The 21,665-nt window shown below is 33.3% G+C and overlaps 1 protein-coding gene across 2 annotated transcripts in view; it reads right to left on the bottom strand.

Annotated features, from left to right (window-relative positions):
- Positions 1-20,149, bottom strand: part of LOC144446510 (complexin-like) — a 45,739-nt gene extending 25,590 nt beyond the window's left edge. The window contains exons 1-2 of one of the 2 annotated variants that reach the window (XM_078136285.1): positions 19,671-20,149; positions 4,304-4,414 (exon numbers count right to left, since the gene is read on the bottom strand). In XM_078136285.1, coding sequence (XP_077992411.1) covers positions 4,304-4,358 — 55 coding nt within the window. In that variant the 5' untranslated portion in view covers positions 4,359-4,414; positions 19,671-20,149. Of the gene's footprint in view, positions 1-4,303; positions 4,415-4,478; positions 4,623-19,670 lie in introns of those variants that run through there. The other variant, XM_078136286.1, reaches the window with a different exon arrangement.
- Positions 20,150-21,665: the final 1,516 nt, after the last annotated feature.

Below are 21,665 nucleotides of genomic sequence, written 5' to 3'. Positions count from 1 at the left end.
TTTACTGTGCATATTATAGTGGGTATTAACAGTTCAAGGAGAACTACAACTCATTCTTGGATGATATGAAACTATTTTCTATGAAGAACCAAATACTCAGACAATAACACATCAAACAACAGTGAAGTGAAAGTAAAAATAAAAAATTACTAATGCAGGATAATTTGTCAATTGTTTTTAAGTTATTCGAATTTTAAATCACCACAGTGACACATGACATGTTTGTTTGGTTGTTTGTTTGTTTGTTTGTTTAAATGTCAGATTTAGCCACTGTAAATCTAACATGGTTAACTTATGGTTGGTGATATAATCTGCTATAAATGACCTGACCTGATATATCTATGACTAAATTCAATCACATGACATAAATATAGGCACCTGGTGACTTGTGTAATAAACATGTTCACACACAAATTATTTCATTCATAATCCCTTTCACAGACTTATAACCCTGTAACTTTCCTTGCATTGAAATCAAAATAAATTCATGATGCATTATGACAATTTCCTGCAACATTAGCATCTGTTACAAACAGTTCTATCTATTAAACTGCCAGTATAAAAATAAAAAAAGTAATTTTTTTTTCCAATTTTAAAAATGTTATCTACTCATGGCCTCTCATTTCCTATAATAGAAGATACCATTTTGTTATAGGTTGGACAGGTATAAAAGTGGGTAAAACTGCCATGAAATTGATGTTCTGAAATAATGGTTCATAAGCACACTACATATATAAAAAGAATGCCACGAATATTGAAAATTGATGGTAATCATCGGCAAAATTCAAAACAGGAATAGGGCCGTCCCTACTATAACATATTTTCTATTGATGTTATGAAAGTGTCACAGATCTATACCTCATTGAGGTGCATAACAATTGAACATTTCCTGACAATGCGTACATTTCAATCGATTCTATCATACATTTCAATGTAATATGCATTATAACTAATGTATGTGTACGTATGTGAATCAATAAACACCCAGAGTGCAAGAATAAAATCAATGAATTGGATTTTGGCTTTCCTCCAGTAGACATTTCATTACCCATACAGAATAAAATCAGTGAACAGATGTTGATGCCTAAAACAACATTTTTTTCAATCATCTTGCTATCTATCTACATGACCATTACAACTGCTTCTCTGTCTTGTATATTTCAAATCAAAATAAATTTGGTTATTTTTTTTTTGCAGAGACCAGCTATAAATAATAAATTGTACAAGTTTGAATCCTTTAAATAAATTGCAGTAACCAAAATACACTAAATGACATATCTCATATTTGCCGTTTTTCAATACCAAAATAATTTAAACAATTTCCTTAAAAACTAATACATTCATATAAATAATCAATAACATCAAATGGAAATTCTGAATATTTTACTATCATCAATGGTGAATATCAATGATGATGAAAATCTTAATGCTGACCAAAAATAGCGATATTCTTGATTTAAAATACACATTATAATAGAAAGCTAATATATATATATATGTGTGTGTGTGTGTGTGTGTGTGTGTGTGTGTGTGTGTGTGTGTGTGTGTGTGTGTGTGTGTGTGTGTGTGTGTGTGTGTGTGTGTGTGTGTGTGTGTGTCAATATATATGAATATATATACACACACACAAATAAAAACTGCATGGTCATCGCCATTTTAACCTAATAACTCAAAAATGCCTCTGGCCTCTGACAAATATACAAATGCATTACAACATATTGTTCAGTCTAAAATTGCAGCAAATAAGGAAGAAAAAATTATGAAAACAATCTCCAGTGAAATATTTTAAGTTAGTCGCAGGACATCACTAAACTAGTATTGATTCTTGCATTGCTTCAGGTGTTGTTGCTTAGCTTCACATTTCTGTATGCACAACCAGTAACCAAGGCGATAGTAAAAAATGACAATGAAAATTAGGCCGCATATTGGTTTATCTCAATGTTATTTTTCAGTGTTCACATGAAATGTCATTTCCATACCTGATGAAGCATTTGCTGAGTATCAATGTCTATGATAAAGTCCTCCTTACAAAATTGACTTCAACTTTTCATCAAATTCACTATTTAATGTGTATTTCCTGGCATTTTAGACATTTCTTCCCTTATTTTACTAAACTCTGGGAAAGGAAACATTATTTTCCACTTAAAGGAAATAAAGTTAAATATGTTATACAACATTTTGTAATTGTTAATTTAATGCCATATCTTATAATTCTCACCACTTTTTCCCATAAAGTCCTTGTAAGATAAATGTGCAAATTATTTTAAAAGCATAAACAATAACTTTATAAAAACAAAATATCATTTTTAATTATTCATAGCATTTCACCATCAGCTTTAGTAGAAGATGAACAGATAAAAAACACACATTTCCAATCAGAAATACAAAATTTGCAAAACAATAGTCTCATAACAATAAAACCCCGACTAGTAGCATTTTCAATTTTTTTTATATTATATGGAATTTACATTTTTAGGATAAAAGTGTTTTCAACTATCTATTCTATACAGACAGACCAGATGTTACAATTTATGACACTAGATAAATATTTTTAAATTGATATAGCACAGGGAAGGAAAGACAAAATATTTCGAGTACTGTCATGCATACAGTGATAGTTTCTAACTCTACATAATAATACAAATACAGATTTGTAGTATTCATTATGAAATACATACAATATCAATTAATAAAGTGATGTTTTGGGATTCAATAAGACAATGTAACTTGAATACATGGATGTATAAAATACATCAAATGAAAATTAAAATCATTGATGCTCGACGGCTATCAACATAAAATTGTCTATTTTCAAGTCACATATCCAATCTTAAGTAGAACATTTGTTTGTCAATCAGGCTTTCTTTCAGGGTTGTTACTAAATTCAAATCTGTAAAATAAGTAGTGACTAAAATGACTTCTTGTACATGAACACAGTGTACCAGTCTGGAAATTAGTCAAAATAAATTAACTAGTCTTTGAGAACAAGCTAAAGACTAAAATGGCAAAATTTTCTAGTTGTACAATATCTCAGTTTACAGTAGTTGTGCATACATTTTATCGATGTCAACAGGAAGGAGTATTTGAGATCTTGACTGTGTACCTGAACACTTTCATTGAAACACTCATATACTCATCATGAACATTGTCAAATTCCTGTATGTGGTGAAGGCCTCCATTTTGTTAACATTGATCAAATTATTGACATTATGAAATAAGTCAAGAGAAAAAAACCGTTATAAGTTAAATTTAAAAACAGTCCTTGAGGTATGGCAAGTCTTTTTACAGACTTTTTGTGGCTTCATTCTGGTGCAAGAATCACGTTTTACTCTATGTTTACGCTGAAATGAACTGTATTCAGGAAGTTTTCATGGTCATAGCAATAATGTAGACAGAAAATAGTATAATTCCAATAAAACACAGATTTTTATAAAAGTATGATATCAATATTTTAAAATACTGTGAATTTCATAAAAATGGATCAAAATAATCTAAATTCTTCCCAAAATATGTCAAAATAAAAAAATTGAAATTTAATATTTTTGTTTCACTCATAATCCTACTCACCTTGATGTATAATAAAATACCAACTACAACTATGTGTGAGTAGATTTGGAAAAAAAAACGAAGATTACAATAAATGTTGCTAACTAAATATGATCCTACAACAAAAGATAACACACTAAGCATATATTTGGAACTCTAGTCAGCTTTTCATCAACTGAATAATACAAACAGAATTCTTTTTATTTCAATATCAAAAACTATATTGCGATAAGCCATTTCTGATTATTTTGGAGACGACTTTTAAAATGATGTCCTGAATACATAATTTTTTCACATGCATAATTTAAGACAGTGGGTTGAATGTAATAACTACCGATACAATGATGACAATTTTTTTTTTTAAATGACCTAATGTATCCTTATACTATGATCCACTGGTATCAGCAAAGACAAAAAAAATCTACCTCCTTCCCGAACAAAAAAAATACATAAAATGTATAAATGTTAAAGTGTAATTTATGAAACACTAAGTTAACCTGGTAAAAAAAAATAATCAAAAGTCAAGGGTTGTACAATTTTTGTAAAATTGTGGTTTATTTTGACTTATAGGATAAGTTTGACATCCATAACACTATAACATACACACACACACACACACACACACACACACACACACACACACACAGACACACACAGACACACACACGCAAGCACTCACGCACGCACGCGCACACACACACACACACACACACATATACAAACATGTGAAACAGATAACATGAATACAAATTCAAACCTTTTACACTGCTAATCTTGTTACCAACCAATTGCTTTGCAACGAAGGCAGCCATCTTCAATTATAAACACCACTTATATTGCACTCGTTGATACTAATTAATATATAAAGCTGCAAAAAGGAAACATGAAAAAGAAAGAAAAGTGTAAGTCAACAATAAATACTAGTTACCAACCTCCTAGAGAACCTGTTAGTAAAGAAACCATCGTTTATCTTCAATTGGCACCAAAAGTCCTCAATGTTGACATATACAGGTCCAAAATATGCACATATACACCAAAGTTTGAGAGAACGTTTACAAAAAATGAGTGGCAGATGTTAAAGACGTGTCTGGAATAATAGGTGATCATTTACATTAATTTTCATACGACATACCCTGTATCTTCCAATAACCTATAAACTCTTCAGGCTGATCAAAGTTATATTTTCCTCCCTCTGGAAATGTAACAGCCATATTATTGTCCCCTTTTCAGATCATTCCATTCTTTAATCACATCGCTTACACTCTTACTAAGTCATCATATTATTCACGTAATAAATTTGCAATAATTATTTATTTGTTTGCAATTCAATTACATGGCTTGCAAAATCCCCAAAACAAATCAAAATGAAAATGTCTGCCATTTAATCTATACATCCTTATTTGACAAATAACATGATTTCAAATTCTGACGAAAGGATGACATTCACTCAGTGAATTTCACTACAACCACAATCTGAATATCAAGAGCAAATTTAACTATAAATTTGGTGAATTTTAGTACACTCCATTGGCCTGAGTTTGACAGCAATATGATTTTTCAAAAATTCCAAAATTATGTTTTTTTAAATTATTCATATACAAATGCCAACTGTTCTTTTCAGAAATGATTTCACCTCTTTTCTCCCCACAACAGCATTGTCTCTTTGATCCTGTTTCATCCAATTATCTTCAATTAATATGCAAATTAAACTGTTTTACTAATAATGACATGGTGTCCCAGATGACTTATTACACTGCAAACTGGACATACATGTACATGTATCCTATGTGTTAAACTAATTGCACCTCATATTTTCATAGTTATACATTTATAGACACATTTATAAATACATTTCACAATTTGTTTATTTCTTGTTGTTTAATGTTACTGATAATTTAATCATCAGACTACTGACTCTGTGTATTGACTGTATCCACTGATTGTATTCCCATCCACTGACTATATACCCCATCCACTGACTATATACCCCATCCACTGACTATATACCCCATCCACTGACTATATACCCCATCCACTGACTATATACCCCATCCACTGACTATATACCCCATCCACTGACTGTATACCCCATCCACTGACTATATACCCCATCCACTGACTATATACCCCATCCACAGACTATATACCCCATCCACTGACTGTATACCCCATCCACTGACTATATACCCCATCCACTGACTGTATACCCCATCCACTGACTGTATACCCCATCCACTGATTGCATTCCCATCCACTGACTGTATTCCCATCCACTGTCTATTCCCATCCACTGACTATATACCCCATCCACTGACTGTATACCCCATCCACTGACTATATACCCCATCCACTGACTGTATACCCCATCCACTGACTGTATACCCCATCCACTGACTGTATACCCCATCCACTGACTGTATACCCCATCCACTGACTGTATACCCCATCCACTGACTATATACCCCATCCACTGACTATATACCCCATCCACTGACTGTATACCCCATCCACTGACTGTATAACCCATCCACTGACTGTATACCCCATCCACTGACTATATACCCCATCCACTGACTGTATACCCCATCCACTGACTGTATACCCCATCCACTGACTGTATACCCCATCCACTGACTGTATACCCCATCCACTGACTGTATACCCCATCCACTGACTGTATACCCCATCCACTGACTGTATACCACATCCACTGACTGTATACCCCATCCCTTGACTGTATACCCCATCCACTGACTGCATACCCCATCCATTGACTGTATACCCCATCCACTGACTGTATACCCCATCCACTGACTGTATTCCCATCCACTGACTGTATTCCCATCCACTGACTGTATACCACATCCACTGACTATATACCCCATCCACTGACTATATACCCCATCCACTGACTGTATACCCCATCCACTGACTGTATACCCCATCCACTGACTATATACCCCATCCACTGACTGTATACCCCATCCACTGACTGTATACCCCATCCACTAACTATTCCCATCCATTGACTATATACCCCATCCATTGACTATATACCCCATCCACTGACTGTATACCACATCCACTGACTGTATACCCCATCCATTGACTGTATACCCCATCCACTGACTGTATACCCCATCCACTGACTGTATACCCCATCCACTGACTGTATACCACATCCACTGACTGTATACCCCATCCATTGACTGTATACCACATCCACTGACTGTATACCCCATCCACTGACTGTATGCCACATCCACTGATGGTATATCCCATCCACTGACTGTATGCCCCATCCACTGACTGTATTCCCCATCCACTGACTACATTTTTTGTATATACCCCATCCACTGACTATATATCCCAAATTTTAGGGTCGGCAGAGAAAACCTAGATGGGGCTGGGTAACCGGAATCAAACATTTTTTTAAAAGCCTTTATAGCATTATTACTTTGGTCACTTATTTGTAGAGTCATTAAAACAACCCTACACCTACACACTATACAGTACACAGTATGTAGGTGTCTTATTAGTACTGAGTCATTAAACTTTGAAGTATCAATTTAACTGTCTGCCATCACCAACCATCATTGGAAGATGTCATCTAAGCATTGTTGATAAAAAGTGGCAGTTTCTATAGTGTATGTGGTCCCTGTTGAGAGGGTTGTGACCTAGCTAGTTTTTACATCATCAGACACAATTGTATTGCACACTTACTTTTACTTGTACAGGAGTAAATAAGAAATATCAATTTATAGACGAAAACATAAACGGGTAAAACTGTACATAAAACTGAATTCTGCCATCATCACATATCATACTTTGGTCAAGACGTCACTTTGTAATGGTTTATCAATACAGTACAATAACCTATGGCAAAATTATCATTTAATTAAATTATGCTGACTTTGACAGAACATTGGAATATTGTAGGTAATTTAATAGGTGAATACTAATTTAGTTTGAATTTCAACAACAGTTAAATATATCTGTAACACTATCAATTCCCTTCCACCCTTATCAATTATGTTGCCTGTATTGGTTAAAATGTTCGTACTACATTTGAATTGTTGATAAATCAATATTTTATCATATCTAATTTTGCTTCTTTTGAATTTGACCTAGCTGTAGCAGCAACCAGTCAATCCTATGATCGATGACAACGAACTTGGCATTGACACTAAAGGCAAAGCAATTTGCTTTGGTTTACTCTGAATACTGAATATCAAGTACTTACAGGTACTACACAGTCATCATGTGATTAGCATGTGATTAGCATGGTAATGTCACATGTCATACTGTCTCTACCTTGACAATATAAAGGAGTACTAAGCCACTTGTGAGAGTTTATGGGCACAAATATACAGGTGTTCTCAGTTTATTAAGATCACGAGACCAAGTTTATGTGTCTCTAATGTTGGTCAATTTCCTCATAAATATGAGATACTATTTTTTCACTCTGATATTTTAGTATTTATCATTAGTCAACATTTCCTGAAAAAAAAAGTCTACCACAGTACTTACTACATGTACAAGCAACCATGAACATCAGACTAAAAGCAATGTCTCTCTTCATGGTAGCCTACACAAACATTAACACTTCAGGCCCTTTACAAGGGTATATGAATCTACTTTGGTTTGACATCAGTGAAGGCCACATCTATAGCATAAGGTTTTACTACCACTCCGCCAGATAATACTGCCGATTACCCTGCTTTCAACTAGTTGAGATCAATACACTGCAGAGCTGATGGCAAAGTACTAGAAATTTTACTGAACAGAAGGTGAAATTGGAAGTTAGACAAGTTTCAAGAACCCAATGGCTACTTACATGTACAGAACAATACTACCATCATGTGTTTGTTTTTTTCCTTTTTTTTATATTTAAGACATTACAATCTACCCACTAACATGCTAAAGCTAAAGTGACTGCTGAATAACAAATATTGATTCACAGCATGGGAAACTGTTTGCACACTGTATTCTGCATCACATTTTGTGTACAGCATAATATAATTCTAACCATGTATAACATACATAACGCTAAGTACACCACTACCTTCAAAATCTTAATAAATCACAACTCTGTACAACAAAATGTTACCATGGAAACACAAAACCCTGTCACAGCTGTTTATATTGAAACAGTTATTGAAAGGTATATTAAATATTTGATGATACGGCTACATATTTGATGACGTTCACAATATAGGCCAGGTTGCCACGATTAATAATTGTCACCGATTTTAACATTTTTAGATTTCACATTTAACACATGCAATGTATCACTTATTAATTTGTTATGATCTTTAAGTGAAAGCTATTATGGCCATATACTGTTGATTTAACTTGACTTCATTCTGAATAAATTTAGAGCAAAAAAAAAATATGTTTACTTCAAACTTTATGGGACAGCATTTTTGGAAAAGTGTACAAATTTCAGAAAAAGACAGGTTTACATGTATGAGAGACCATAACATGTACTATGAGTATCATATTAAATTCATTATTAACAAAATCTGTGACATGATAATGGTCTGAAATAAACAATGACTAATTCTGGTTGATGGAACCTAAATAGATGTACTTGTACATTTTGTACAGTGCATTGCAGGTTACTGTAATCTCTTCACTTTCTCAGTTTGAAGAATCTGCAGATGCTATACTTTAAGTTAGCAAAATTGAATGAATGCAGTTTCTTGCTACATTTACTATTAGTCTAAATGAAATCAACCACATAAAAAGTACTGCTACAAGACACAGACATGCAGTTGCCAATGTTTTTCAGTATAAAACACAAGGATTTTACTACTCGAATTTTACTATTATGTGTAGCTATTTGAATTTCACACCTCCTCCAAAAGTGACTGGTGGAAATGTGGCATTCCTAGAGGGACTGAAACATCAATAAACAATATTATAATATACCTAGTGATAATGCTGTGCCATGATTCGCTAGAATCAGTCACGTGATAGGAAAATAGAATGACTATTTCCCTAGGGAAATAGTTCCATCAACTATTACATGGTCACGTGACCACCGTGAGTTCACAGCAGGTCAAAATGGCAGCTTCTGATGATGTCATTTGCCACCGCGAGTTCACAGCATGAGGTATATTATAAAACACATATTGCCTGGCCTATATTCGGGCTATAGCACCCGTTCATTACCCCCTCGTGACTGTGAGTTACCACAATCACATGCTATTTCCCTCGGCCTTTGGCCTCGGGAAATAGCACGTGATTCTGGTAACTCACAGTCCCTCGGGTGTAATAAACGGGTGCTATAGCCCTCATGGCCAGGCAATATGTATTCAAAATGGCCTCACAGTGTAAATCATTTCCCCATCCCTGTCAAAGTACATATACTACTGTATTTCCTGCATTTCAGTTTCTGTACTCCTTTTATATAGATTTGTAAAGTTTTCAGAGAACCCGCAAATAAAAACAAATTAAATAAAAAAAATAAAGAAAAACAATAAAATGATGTCAGTCAGATGACATACAAAAACAAACGAATGACGGACCATTTATGTAATAGTAACCTACAGGATGTGTTGATGTTTTCCATTTTGACATACTATTTCACTATACTGTATATATTCACTGATTATGTACACAGTTCTATTTGTCATCTTGTATGTGGTAGGTCTAGATGCTATACATGACTTCACATCACAAGATCTCTCTTCACCCAGATTTGATGCCATGGATAGCCTCTAAATTATAGACGTGAATGATAACTGATATTAAGTTTATTAGTAAAATTAATAATTACAACTCAGTGCTGCAATGTCCATGAAGACCAGATATGACATTGCATCAACTTTCTGGTACATTTTACAGTCTATGATTATATTGATATTAATAGTTCATAAAAATGAGACATCAGTTTTGATGAGATTGGACACAGAAAAATATTTTACCGTCTCAGAACCAAGACGGAAATTTTAAATAATACAATTATTATTGAGTTGTGAAGGCAAACATTAAAAGGTGGAAATGTCAGTTTTTAATGATTTATGATTTAGAATGGCATTGAAAACAACAGAAAATACTGACTCTAAGAAGGTTCACTGTATTCATTAGTGGTTGCGATGGTAGACGTGCATTGACTGCAACAACCACTGATGGCAATTGTAATGTGTCATATCAACAACTGCTGTATAATACGGGGGGGGGGGGGGGGGGGGGGGGGGGGGGGGGGGGGGGCTGTATGAGAGATCAATGTTCTCCCTTATGAGTAATCAAGATAATAACATGATCCTATTACAGTAATTTTTTAAAACAATATATTTCATTTTGTTGTAGTGATTTTGGAAAAAGAATATTCCGTCTTAAGTACACTAATTTTGAAAAGAATATTTCATTTTGTCAGTATTTTGGAAAAGGATTTATTTCATTTGTTACAGTTATTTTGGAAAAGAAAACTTTAATTCAAGATCTGCCTGGATTCCCCAGACTTATTAGAAGGGTTTAGGAACCTCTCAATAATTAATCACCTTTTCTTAAATCTTTATCTTTTTCTTCAAGTACATGTGTGTAACATCTTGTGAAATTGTCCTAAAATCTTCTCAAAATGCAATTTGTTTATTTATTTAAATAACAAATGTACTTTGACAAAATCTACCTGTCTTCTCAAACACTTTCATTTTGATCTCAACTACTATCAGGATTTCCCTGTATGAGATCGGGAGTTAGTTTTCTTCTATAATGAAAACTTCAACAAAAACAATTCCAGTGTGAGTTGAAAATAGAATCTTCAAAATCCAGCAGGTAAAACAATCATGGCAATTTAATTTTGATATATAAAAAATGACAATTAATACAATTCTCAACTAGGCTGTATGTGATATTATGTTGAAAACATCAAGAAGACTTAGAATGCATCTTATAAGAATTGCTTTTAATATGTAATGGAGTAGCTAGGATTGGACCATCATGGCAATACTGGCTACTAATTTCACAAAATTGAATTGCGAGAGCTGTAGCTAGCAGCTGAAATGAAAGTGGATTGAGATTCTATCAGGTTACTAGTTTCTACATCATTATAAGATGGACGTTGCTGCTTTCTATCATCTCTTCCAACTCAAGTATTAAATTTTGAAAATTGACTTTTACCTTGTCTCCATATTTTTACTCACATGCACCACATACTAAAAAGTAATTGTATATTTTGATGTGTTTCTTATTTTTATTTTCAAGTTGAATATGTTTGTTATGTTAAAGTTACACGATATTTTATTTATTATTCTTATTTAGTATTCACGTCTTGTTTATGACTAATACTGTGTACAATTTTTGACACGACTTTGAGTTGTATTTCTGGCTGATAATACAAAAAATAGACCTCAGAAATTCAAGATATGAATTGAATTCTAAATGAATCTTAGGGATGACAGAAAATAAATTAAAAATTAAAGAATATTTCTCTTAAAGCAATCTACCTAACATTAAAATTTGATATGTTTACTTTATACACTAAAGCACGTAGATCAATATAAAAGAAATCTTTTCACTTTTGTCTAAAGTTAGTTAGTCAGTGTGTTTAATAAATTTGGAATTAATACATGTATATGTGTGCACTATGCACAGACTAAGTCTACAAGGCATGTAGCTATGATAATAATAATAATAATAATGTTAGTTTTTATATAGTGCTTTCCCATTTTGTGCTCAAAGCGCTTTACGATGATTACCCCTGGCACAGAACTATAGTGGCACAACTATATAGCTCAGATGCAAGTAGACCATAGCTTGTTCACATCACAATGAATCTGTGATTTGGGTTTGCAGTAATTGCTGTTGGTTCTAACATTACAAGCAGTTAGTTGTTTGTTGGTTCTAACATTACTTGCAGTTAGTCGTTTCTCGGTACTAACATTACAAGCGGTTAGTCAGCAAAAACACACATTGTGATATAAACAGGATAAGTACATGTAGCTAAACCAGGGCTCTTGCACAAGTCTTTCTAGGAATCTTACAATGGTACACCATTGTGTTGATATGGTGCTTGTAATACTGATATCAACTATTATATTAATATGTGGACATATGATATGGTGCTTGTAATACTGATATCAACTATTATATTAAAATGTGGACATATGATATGGTGCTTGTAATACAGGTATCAACTGTTATGTTAATATGTAGACAGGTGATATGGTGCTTGTAATACAGGTATCAACTGTTATGTTAATATGTGGACATATGATATGGTGCTTGTAATACAGGTATCAACTGTTATGTTAATATGTAGACAGGTGATATGGTGCTTGTAATACAGGTATCAACTGTTATGTTAATATGTGGACATATGATATGGTGCTTGTAATACAGGTATCAACTGTTATGTTATTATGTACACAGGTGATATGGTGCTTGTAATAAAGATATCATTTCACTCAACTCTTGCTCTGTCATACAATATTCACATTGACATCAAGTAACATACACGATACAACCAATCCTATCATAAAACTTACAATCCAGTGACTCCATCAATATACATCTCCATCATTTGTGTATTTTTTGACAGTCTAACTACCATGGGTCAAGAATCTGTCACCAAAATCACCATCGAATGGCATTCAATATGCCTAAGCCCTAATAAAAATAATTGTTTGGTTCCTGTTACCCAACCCACCTAGTTTTTCAGTGCCAACCCTAAAGTTCTTTATGTATTTGAGAAAAACATAATAAAATCGCAATAATTGTGAAGTCTCACGAGAAATAGTGGATGTGGAAAATGACGACAATATAAACTGTTCTTTCAATCTGTAATGGCTGTACATCTGATGGGAAGAAATAAATAACACAGAGACCATTTGGAAAACGATGGAAAACCTGAACTAGACACTCAGAAAAAAAATATATAATAAAATAACATAAAAAATCTACCTACATGTACCCCACCTATTCTAAAATTGAATGTAATCGGACCACATAATTTTTTTTTTATTACAGATATTTCAACAAGATGGCTTGATTGAGTTCAACTATAGCAAATTAATTTTTTTTCTGCAAGCAGTGTTCAAATCAACATAATGAGACTTCATCTCAAGATGAACACCATTCTAATTCACAAATCAGTTAATACACTGACGATATGAAATTATTCAGTATTGATAGTGCAATGTTGGTCAAAATTGAAAAGGTCAAAGTTCATGGATTATATGTTTTACAACAGAAAAAAATAGGGTCACCATTTGCCAATACCTCTCAAGCTGATTACTTTATATGCTACATTTTATAATATTCATCTGAAAATAATCAATACAATAATGTTTTTAGAATTGATTATAGGTAGAGAAAAACTGCATAAAAATTAATGTAGAGTCCATGACCTCTTCATTAAAAGACCTAAGGTGTTATGAGATAGACATATCAGAATAGAACTTACCATGGGAGATATCGTCATGACGATGTCACTAAAATTAATGTCATCTTTCTGATATATTAACATGTATCTATACTTCATGATACAATCTGAATTTCAAATGATTTTTTTTCTCACGGCGCACTATTTTTTGTATACTTATTCATTTGTCTGTTCATCTATCTGTTTGTGTTTCATCTCATTCTGTTTGAGTCCAGGCATCCCTCCCATCCCCCACCAATTCATACAGCCAAGTGTCAATCAGACTCAGCCTTACTGTAAACTATACACAAACAAAGAGTCATAGAGTCTCTCAGTGTTGTTATTAAACACTAGTTTCACCACTTGCCTGGATTTAGTTCCCATCAGTATGACGCACATTGACACTCTCCAAGGCTACATTTTTCTAACTCAATGACTTGATTATAGACTTCAAATCAGTCTGTCTCATTCACTCTACAGCTTGCATGCTTTTTGTTTTGTGGTCTACATCACATATGGCTATCAGTTATTCACTCTCAATAACGTTAGAATTTTTTCACTGATTTATCTAATTTTTTTCTTAATTAGGCTATCAGTTACTCACTTTTAGTAAGGTTTGAATTTTTTCATTGATTTTTCTCATTTTACTTCTTTTTTTTTAAAAATGTTACATGTGACACTCCACCACATAGCCTTAGTTTTTCATTTTCAATAATGTTTGGATTTTTTACAGCAATATCCCCTTTTTCACTAAGCCTTTACACTACATAACATATGGCTATCAATTTCATATTGTTCGACTATTTTATTCTCCATTTTTTATTGCGAAATTGTTAAACTCCTCATGACATATGGCCTTCAGTTTTCCGCTACAACTAATATTGAATTTTTAACTGATATTTCTCTTTTTTCTTCTACATGTTAACTTCAACACTCCATAAAACATAGCCTGTTATTATATTTTTATGGTGATTTTTTGTCCAAAATTTATTACACTCCATCATATGACCTCTGTTTATAACATTGAATAATAAAGTGTACGGTTTTAAAGGCTTTTTATCAAGTTTATTACAAAACATTAATGTTCTATCACATATGGCCTTGAGTCTCATTGATTACCATCATGTTTTGAAATATGAAAACAGATTTTTATGACTTTTTCTGTAAAATATTTACACATTAATTACCCATGACCATGAATTATCTATTTGTATTGTTTATTATTTATTACCAGTACTCTTTATAGGTTTGACAACAAATTGCAAGAATAGTGACAAAAACATAAACAAACACTACATATAATTCAAAATAACACAAGTAATTGACATTAAAATAAACAAAATATATAAATGGCAGCCTGTGAAAGGAACAAATAAACAGGTGCAAGAATCTCTACTTGAGTTTAACTTACAACCAAAATATGCCTGAAATAAATTATCTCAATAAATTTATGATTATAGAAATAAATAATGAAATCACTGACGATAACATGTATGAAAAATCTGTTAAAATGGCATTTGAATTTTGGAAATAATTTTGTATTACTGTTACTCAACTATGTATAGTTTGGATTTCACAACAGATTCTGAATCAGAAATAATGTTTGGATTTCACAACGGATTATGAATAGCAAGTATTTTCCGGCTGAATGATGAAAAATATTGGAGAATAACATAATTATACCAGCACCAGTAATATCAAAGAAAATTAGGGGAAAGTACATGTAATAGTAATTTTGAACAGTCATTTTTGACTCATACTTCTAACACAGCTGAACCAGTGATGTAGATATGCATTGACGTGACATACAAATGTAGATGTGTGTTGTTGTGATGTAGAACAACCAGAGTATATAAAATCAAAACTTATATGTCCCAAAGTACAGACACCAAAATACCAAATCTACCAAAGAAACCACTGACATATTTTCCTAAGTCACTCTTCAATTTAGTTTGACTATATTTATATTAACTCTCTCGTTCCTTTTTAATCAAATTACATCTAATAAATAATAGTTTTATTGTCGGTTTTACAAAAAACATAATCTCCATACATAACCAGATGTTGAATATCCACAGAAAGTTTTGTAATTTTGTCAAAATCATAATGTTCATAATTATAGACATAAAATACAGAAATAAAATATAGCAACTGAGATGAAAATTGCTGGATTAATATATATGCTTGGCATTGAGTGAAGATATATGAAATTGCACACACAATAAATCTGCTGATGTATGGCCTTCCGTACCTGGTATACAAAATGAATGGGAAAAATGAACGGAAAAGTTACGGAAGCATATCGAATGAATCTTATTCCTGCTGACGGCCTCCCCTGGCTAGATGCAATAAATTATGCTAAGCCCAGTCTTGATTTAAATCTTGATAAAATATATTGAACAGACCTGATGACTGAGTCATCTCATGATAACCTTCCTATAAGCAAGCAAGTCGTGCATGAAATCTAGTAGTGAATTTTCACATGGAAAAATGCTAACAAGTGTAGCATGCAAGAAATGTTACTACCAGGGATTATAGTCAACATATTAAACATATACTGTACATCTTTTGATACCTATCAATATCTCAATGACCGTACAAAAGAACAGTACTGTATAAAAATTACATTTATCCATTTTGAACAAAGTGTTTATAATCAAAACCTCTAGAGATTTCTTCTACAGAGTGCTGGTATTGCTAATTCAATGACTATTCTACAACATGTATGCTAATTGACCTCAAAATATTTACTTCATAGTTAAAATGTATTTCTCTTTTTCAAAATATCTGCATTTTTTGGCAATTTCAATCACACACTTATGGTTGCATACAAACTAAATTTCTATTTCTCTTAAGAATTTAATACAATTTTAAAAATATCTACACAACAAAAGGACACATTGTTATTCAGAATTTCTTTTCATTTTCAAGAAATCAATGGTGGTAGCCCCTTCTCTCAGAGAATGTAGGGAAATATCTAATGCTAATAGGCAGATATTCAGAGGCATGTGAAGACAAATTCTTCAACAGAATTCAAAAACGATGTCTACTGGCTCTTGAGTTCTAAGGTTGAGTATGACGAGAAGGATGAGATACAACACAAGGTAGTCTGTACTACTACTACTCTGTACTACTACTAGTCTACGAACTCTACCAACGTACAGATTGGATTGGAATCTCTTTAGAGATAACAAGGCAGAGTGACTTAGCCACAACAAGCTATGCTTGATTGGACTGTTCACTAGACTCCATTCTATCTTTTTGCAGTGCATCACAATGTAACACACTCTCTCTATATATTCCGGAAATGGATTGGCTTTCTTCAGACCCCGCATCCCAAGTACTCTATCCATCCTTACACACAGTCTCTTCTTTCTAATTGTATACCGGATTGCATGGATCAAATTACGGATTCTGATTCACATTCTAAATGGAACATTTCATGGATAGAGAGAGTGGGCGGCTAGATATCCATTGAAATTGATAGATAGCTGCCTACAATACTAGACTGACATCAATAGCAGTATATAAAGTGTCAACTTACAGTTAGCCTAAACCTTTTAATTTCCCTACATAACACATAAATGTGTCAATTTGTCCAAAGTATTAAAATTATCAATCACACGATAACATATTCACTTAATCTTGAGATATAAATCGGTAGGTGATTCATTTCGCTACCACTCGATAGCATTTGGAAACGTTATCGAGGTCAGTCTGTAATCTAACAATCCAGGGCAAGATGTGTGTTTTGACACTTTTTGATTTTCCTACAGGGATGTATAGATACAAAAGATGTGTTGGACAAAGAAGTTGAGCTGCCACTCACATACATGTAGTCAAGGGAAGTCATTGTTTAACACTCTACATTCAGACCAAGTCATTAACTGTATATACACTGAATTTACAAAATATGTATGCACAATAAAAAAGATAGCAAAAGCATGTATGACAATCGTAACCTCCGCTATTCATCTTGTACCTTTCACTTCTTACTTTGGTCAAACTAGTCTGAAAAGGCATTTTTTTGCATTTCAATGAGATGAGTAAATACAGACATTGAATTTATACTCTGTACGACATTTTACATCTCCTGAATACAAAGATGTTATTAGTATTCAAAACACGACATCTCCTATGAGAATGAATTGGTCATGGATTCTGGGTTCATAGTATCAAAGAACAATTTCTACTCACAAACTTCATTTTTAAGCAAATCCTATATTTTCACTGTCTGATGCTGACGAGACATCATCAGGGTGTGCTACAGCAATTTCCAGTAATACATAATATGCTATACTTTTGAAAATTAAAGAAAAAATCTCATACAGTCTTGGTTGATGTTTTACTGGTTACAAGGAGTAGCTATTTTTAATTTACTATTGGCATAGACCTTACATGAGGGTCTACGGTACTGTTAGTATGATAGTTCCACACACAAACACACCGAGGGTCTATGGTACAGTTATTATGATAGTTCCACACACAAACACACTCTGTTGTTCTTGTTATTCAAAACATGTGTACTGTCTGTAGTTGCCTAGTGAATGGCCTCAGTACAGGTCACTTAATTCTAGTATTCTTTTTTGGGGTGAAGTATTTTCAGACCTTGACCAAACTAAATAGTGTCACTGTCAGAACATTCTTGCTATAAATTATGTCACAACAGTCTTTGAACAGGTCTGTATTTCAGGTCATGAAAAACTAAAAATCTTTTTATTTTAGTTGTTAATCTTTCAAAAGACATAAAGACAACAGCTGACATTGTTTATAATCAACCAAATCATAACATGTGAATCTTTGTATGTCCACATTTCAACAAGAGCAGTTGTCATTGATTTGTTAACAACATTTCCTGACAAAATTCCATGTAATTTTACTTCATTTTCATTTCAAGTCCATACACATATAAATTATGTAATGTTTACTACACTACTTGCTACCAAAAAGCACATACGAAAAAATAAGTCCTCTTTTACCACTACTAACATTCATATTAAAAAAGTCACAGATTTATATAAAGTCACAACAATTCAGATTGGCGATTAGAGGGGGAATACTATCAGAATTATTTACAAATATTGGAGTTTGAATTTTACATGTATAATTTGAAGCGGGACAATTTCTAAGAGTCGACTGTTCAAATATCATCTTGTCTGCAGGATTTGACATATCCAACAGATAACTGACGATTACAACATCTGTGTCTTTGACAATAATAGAAAATGTTGATCGTATCTCGAAGGGAAAATAACATTTTCTCAACACTATTCAAAATACAATAATGTATTCTATTAGTGTATTTGTCGATGCATATCCCGATTACATGAAACTCAGTCTGGAAGGAAGGTGATCTCAAAAGAAATAAACATTTTAAAATCAGAATATACTAATGTTATCTACGTGTATGAAAAATACGAGTTAATTATGCTTACGTTATTGTAAAGTTATTGAAATTAAGTCAATTATTTATTTTGCTAACACTTTGTCGTATCATTTCGTTTGGGATTGTGGCAAAACAGAATTAACATAACTTGACCAGTAATATGATTCATTTTTATTATATTGTTAGCTGCTTAGCATGTACTGTACACATACAAAATTGTATGCTATCATTAATAACATGTCAAAAATTGAGAATGAGATGTCATTTTTTTAGAATGGCGTAATGAATTTAATTATCGGTTGCTAAGCAGCCATTTATAAATATTGAAAGCACTTGGGATGGTGGAAATTTAAATAAACGAGTTCTTACCGAAATACGCTATCCCGATGGCTGTGTTGTAGAACTGGTCTTCCTCTTGATACCAAGCACTCGAGATGGAATGATGAGTGATAAATCAATCAAATGGGAAAAGCTAGCAAAGTGGTGCCCGTACAATGCTGTAAGGTCGGCAACTAAAACGCTAATCAGTTTGCTTGATTCGGAACAATCACGAAGGAATTTGAATGGCTTCAATCAGAGATTGATGTGAATTTTGCATTTGTTTACAGCGTGCAGCTACAGATGATACGAATTCATGGAAAGTACAGTGTAAACACGCACTGGAGACTCCGCTCGCTTCTCCGTACAACTAGTGTTTGAAGTTTCCCAGTCCAAGTTTCCTACTGCGTAGTTATGCTGTTCTGTGCCACTAAAAGCCTCGCCTACGTGATCGGGAACAAGAGCATCACCTAGAAATCAAATACAGGCCTCAAGCATCATAATCACTTTCCCAACTACATTTGTGGCAAATCACATTCCCCGATTAACCCTCACACATGCGCACAAACGGCTGATAAATTGATTGATACAATCCGACGATGGTGGCGCAGTGTACGTTAAAATAAAGCTATTGAAATAAAACTCACGCACTGAAGTTTTTCTAGTCTAGTTCCTATACACTATAGTATCGTTACGGTTTATACCTTCACTCACAAGAACTACAGGCTGGTCATCCAGAGTAATTTTTTTTCATGTTCTGAGAAGGTAGTTTATTGACATGTTCAATTCGGTGGAAGTGAACGGTCTTTGAAGAGAGGAACCTTGTATTTTTAAATCTGTACATGATAACATGCAATGCATCAAAGTAGCTGGAAGCCACAAAAAAAAACATCTTAAAATGTAGCCATATATTTCGATCGTCAATGGGGGAAACACGTTTTTGTTCGCACCGTTTTGTTGTCAGGACATTGACAGAGGGAACGGAACCCCTACTTCTTAAATAGAAAAGGACGTGTATGTAGCTGCTTTATATAAAGGTTCATATAACGAATGCTTCCTGTAGCCTGTATGAGGTGGAAAGAAATGGGCCGCGGTTTCTGACACAAGAAATTCTGCCCCACCCACAGCATTGAATAACTGTACTGTCTACATATCTGAACAACTTCATGTCCCAAAGATGTTCACATAATTTGAATTACAAAAATGTTTTTAGAGATGCATGAAGTCAAACAAAAGACAAAGTCCATGATTTCAAATATTTTCTCAGTAATTTTATTTCAATTTCTACAAATTCTACACAATACAAAAGCTTCACATCGACATATCAACAATTTTGAGATGACAAAATGTGAGTCAAAAAACTAAATTGTATAAACTTTTCTTGTTAGTTACAACTTTTCTTTATAATTACACAATATCTACATGTGATGCATGTTACGTGTTCTTCCATCCCTTGTATGCCACAGATTTCTGACTCTGAGGTGTAAAAATGAATCTGGTACAAATTAATAATACATAGTTAGTTACAAACAATGTGATAAGTCGTGGTAAGTAAACATACTTTGAACACAATTTTTTGGGGATAAAACATGTATAGTTCACTGAACACAACTTTTTTTTTTCAATTTCCAGTTGCATAGCAGCAGTGTTTTCACTATATTCAAAGTCACAGCCCATGACAAATCTGGTAAAATTTGGTTTCTCTTAATGTTGACAGGGTATATCATGTATTAAAAGAAGTGCAGAGAAACTTTGGTTGACTGACTGATCACCAAAAGTTAGAACACTGGAATGAGTGAATATCTGGGAAAAAAAGTATGAGAGACATAGGTTTACTTACTTGCCCTGGAATGAGTGACAAAAATAGATTTGAAATTTACAACAACTATCAGAAATTGACATTGTGTCATAAAAGACAACCAATTTAGAACAGCCACAGAAACTGTAGGACTGTGATATCAAGTCTAATTCAAACTGAAATTTGAGGGTTAGATGTGTGTGACATTAAACGGTATTCAACATTTCCATCTGTAATTACCCCTCCAG

The sequence above is a fragment of the Glandiceps talaboti genome, chromosome 15 (assembly GCF_964340395.1).
Source record: "Glandiceps talaboti chromosome 15, keGlaTala1.1, whole genome shotgun sequence".
Taxonomy (NCBI): domain Eukaryota; kingdom Metazoa; phylum Hemichordata; class Enteropneusta; family Spengelidae; genus Glandiceps; species Glandiceps talaboti.
The sequence above is the reverse complement of the archived record's forward strand: the minus strand, read 5'-3'. Positions and strand labels throughout refer to the sequence as shown.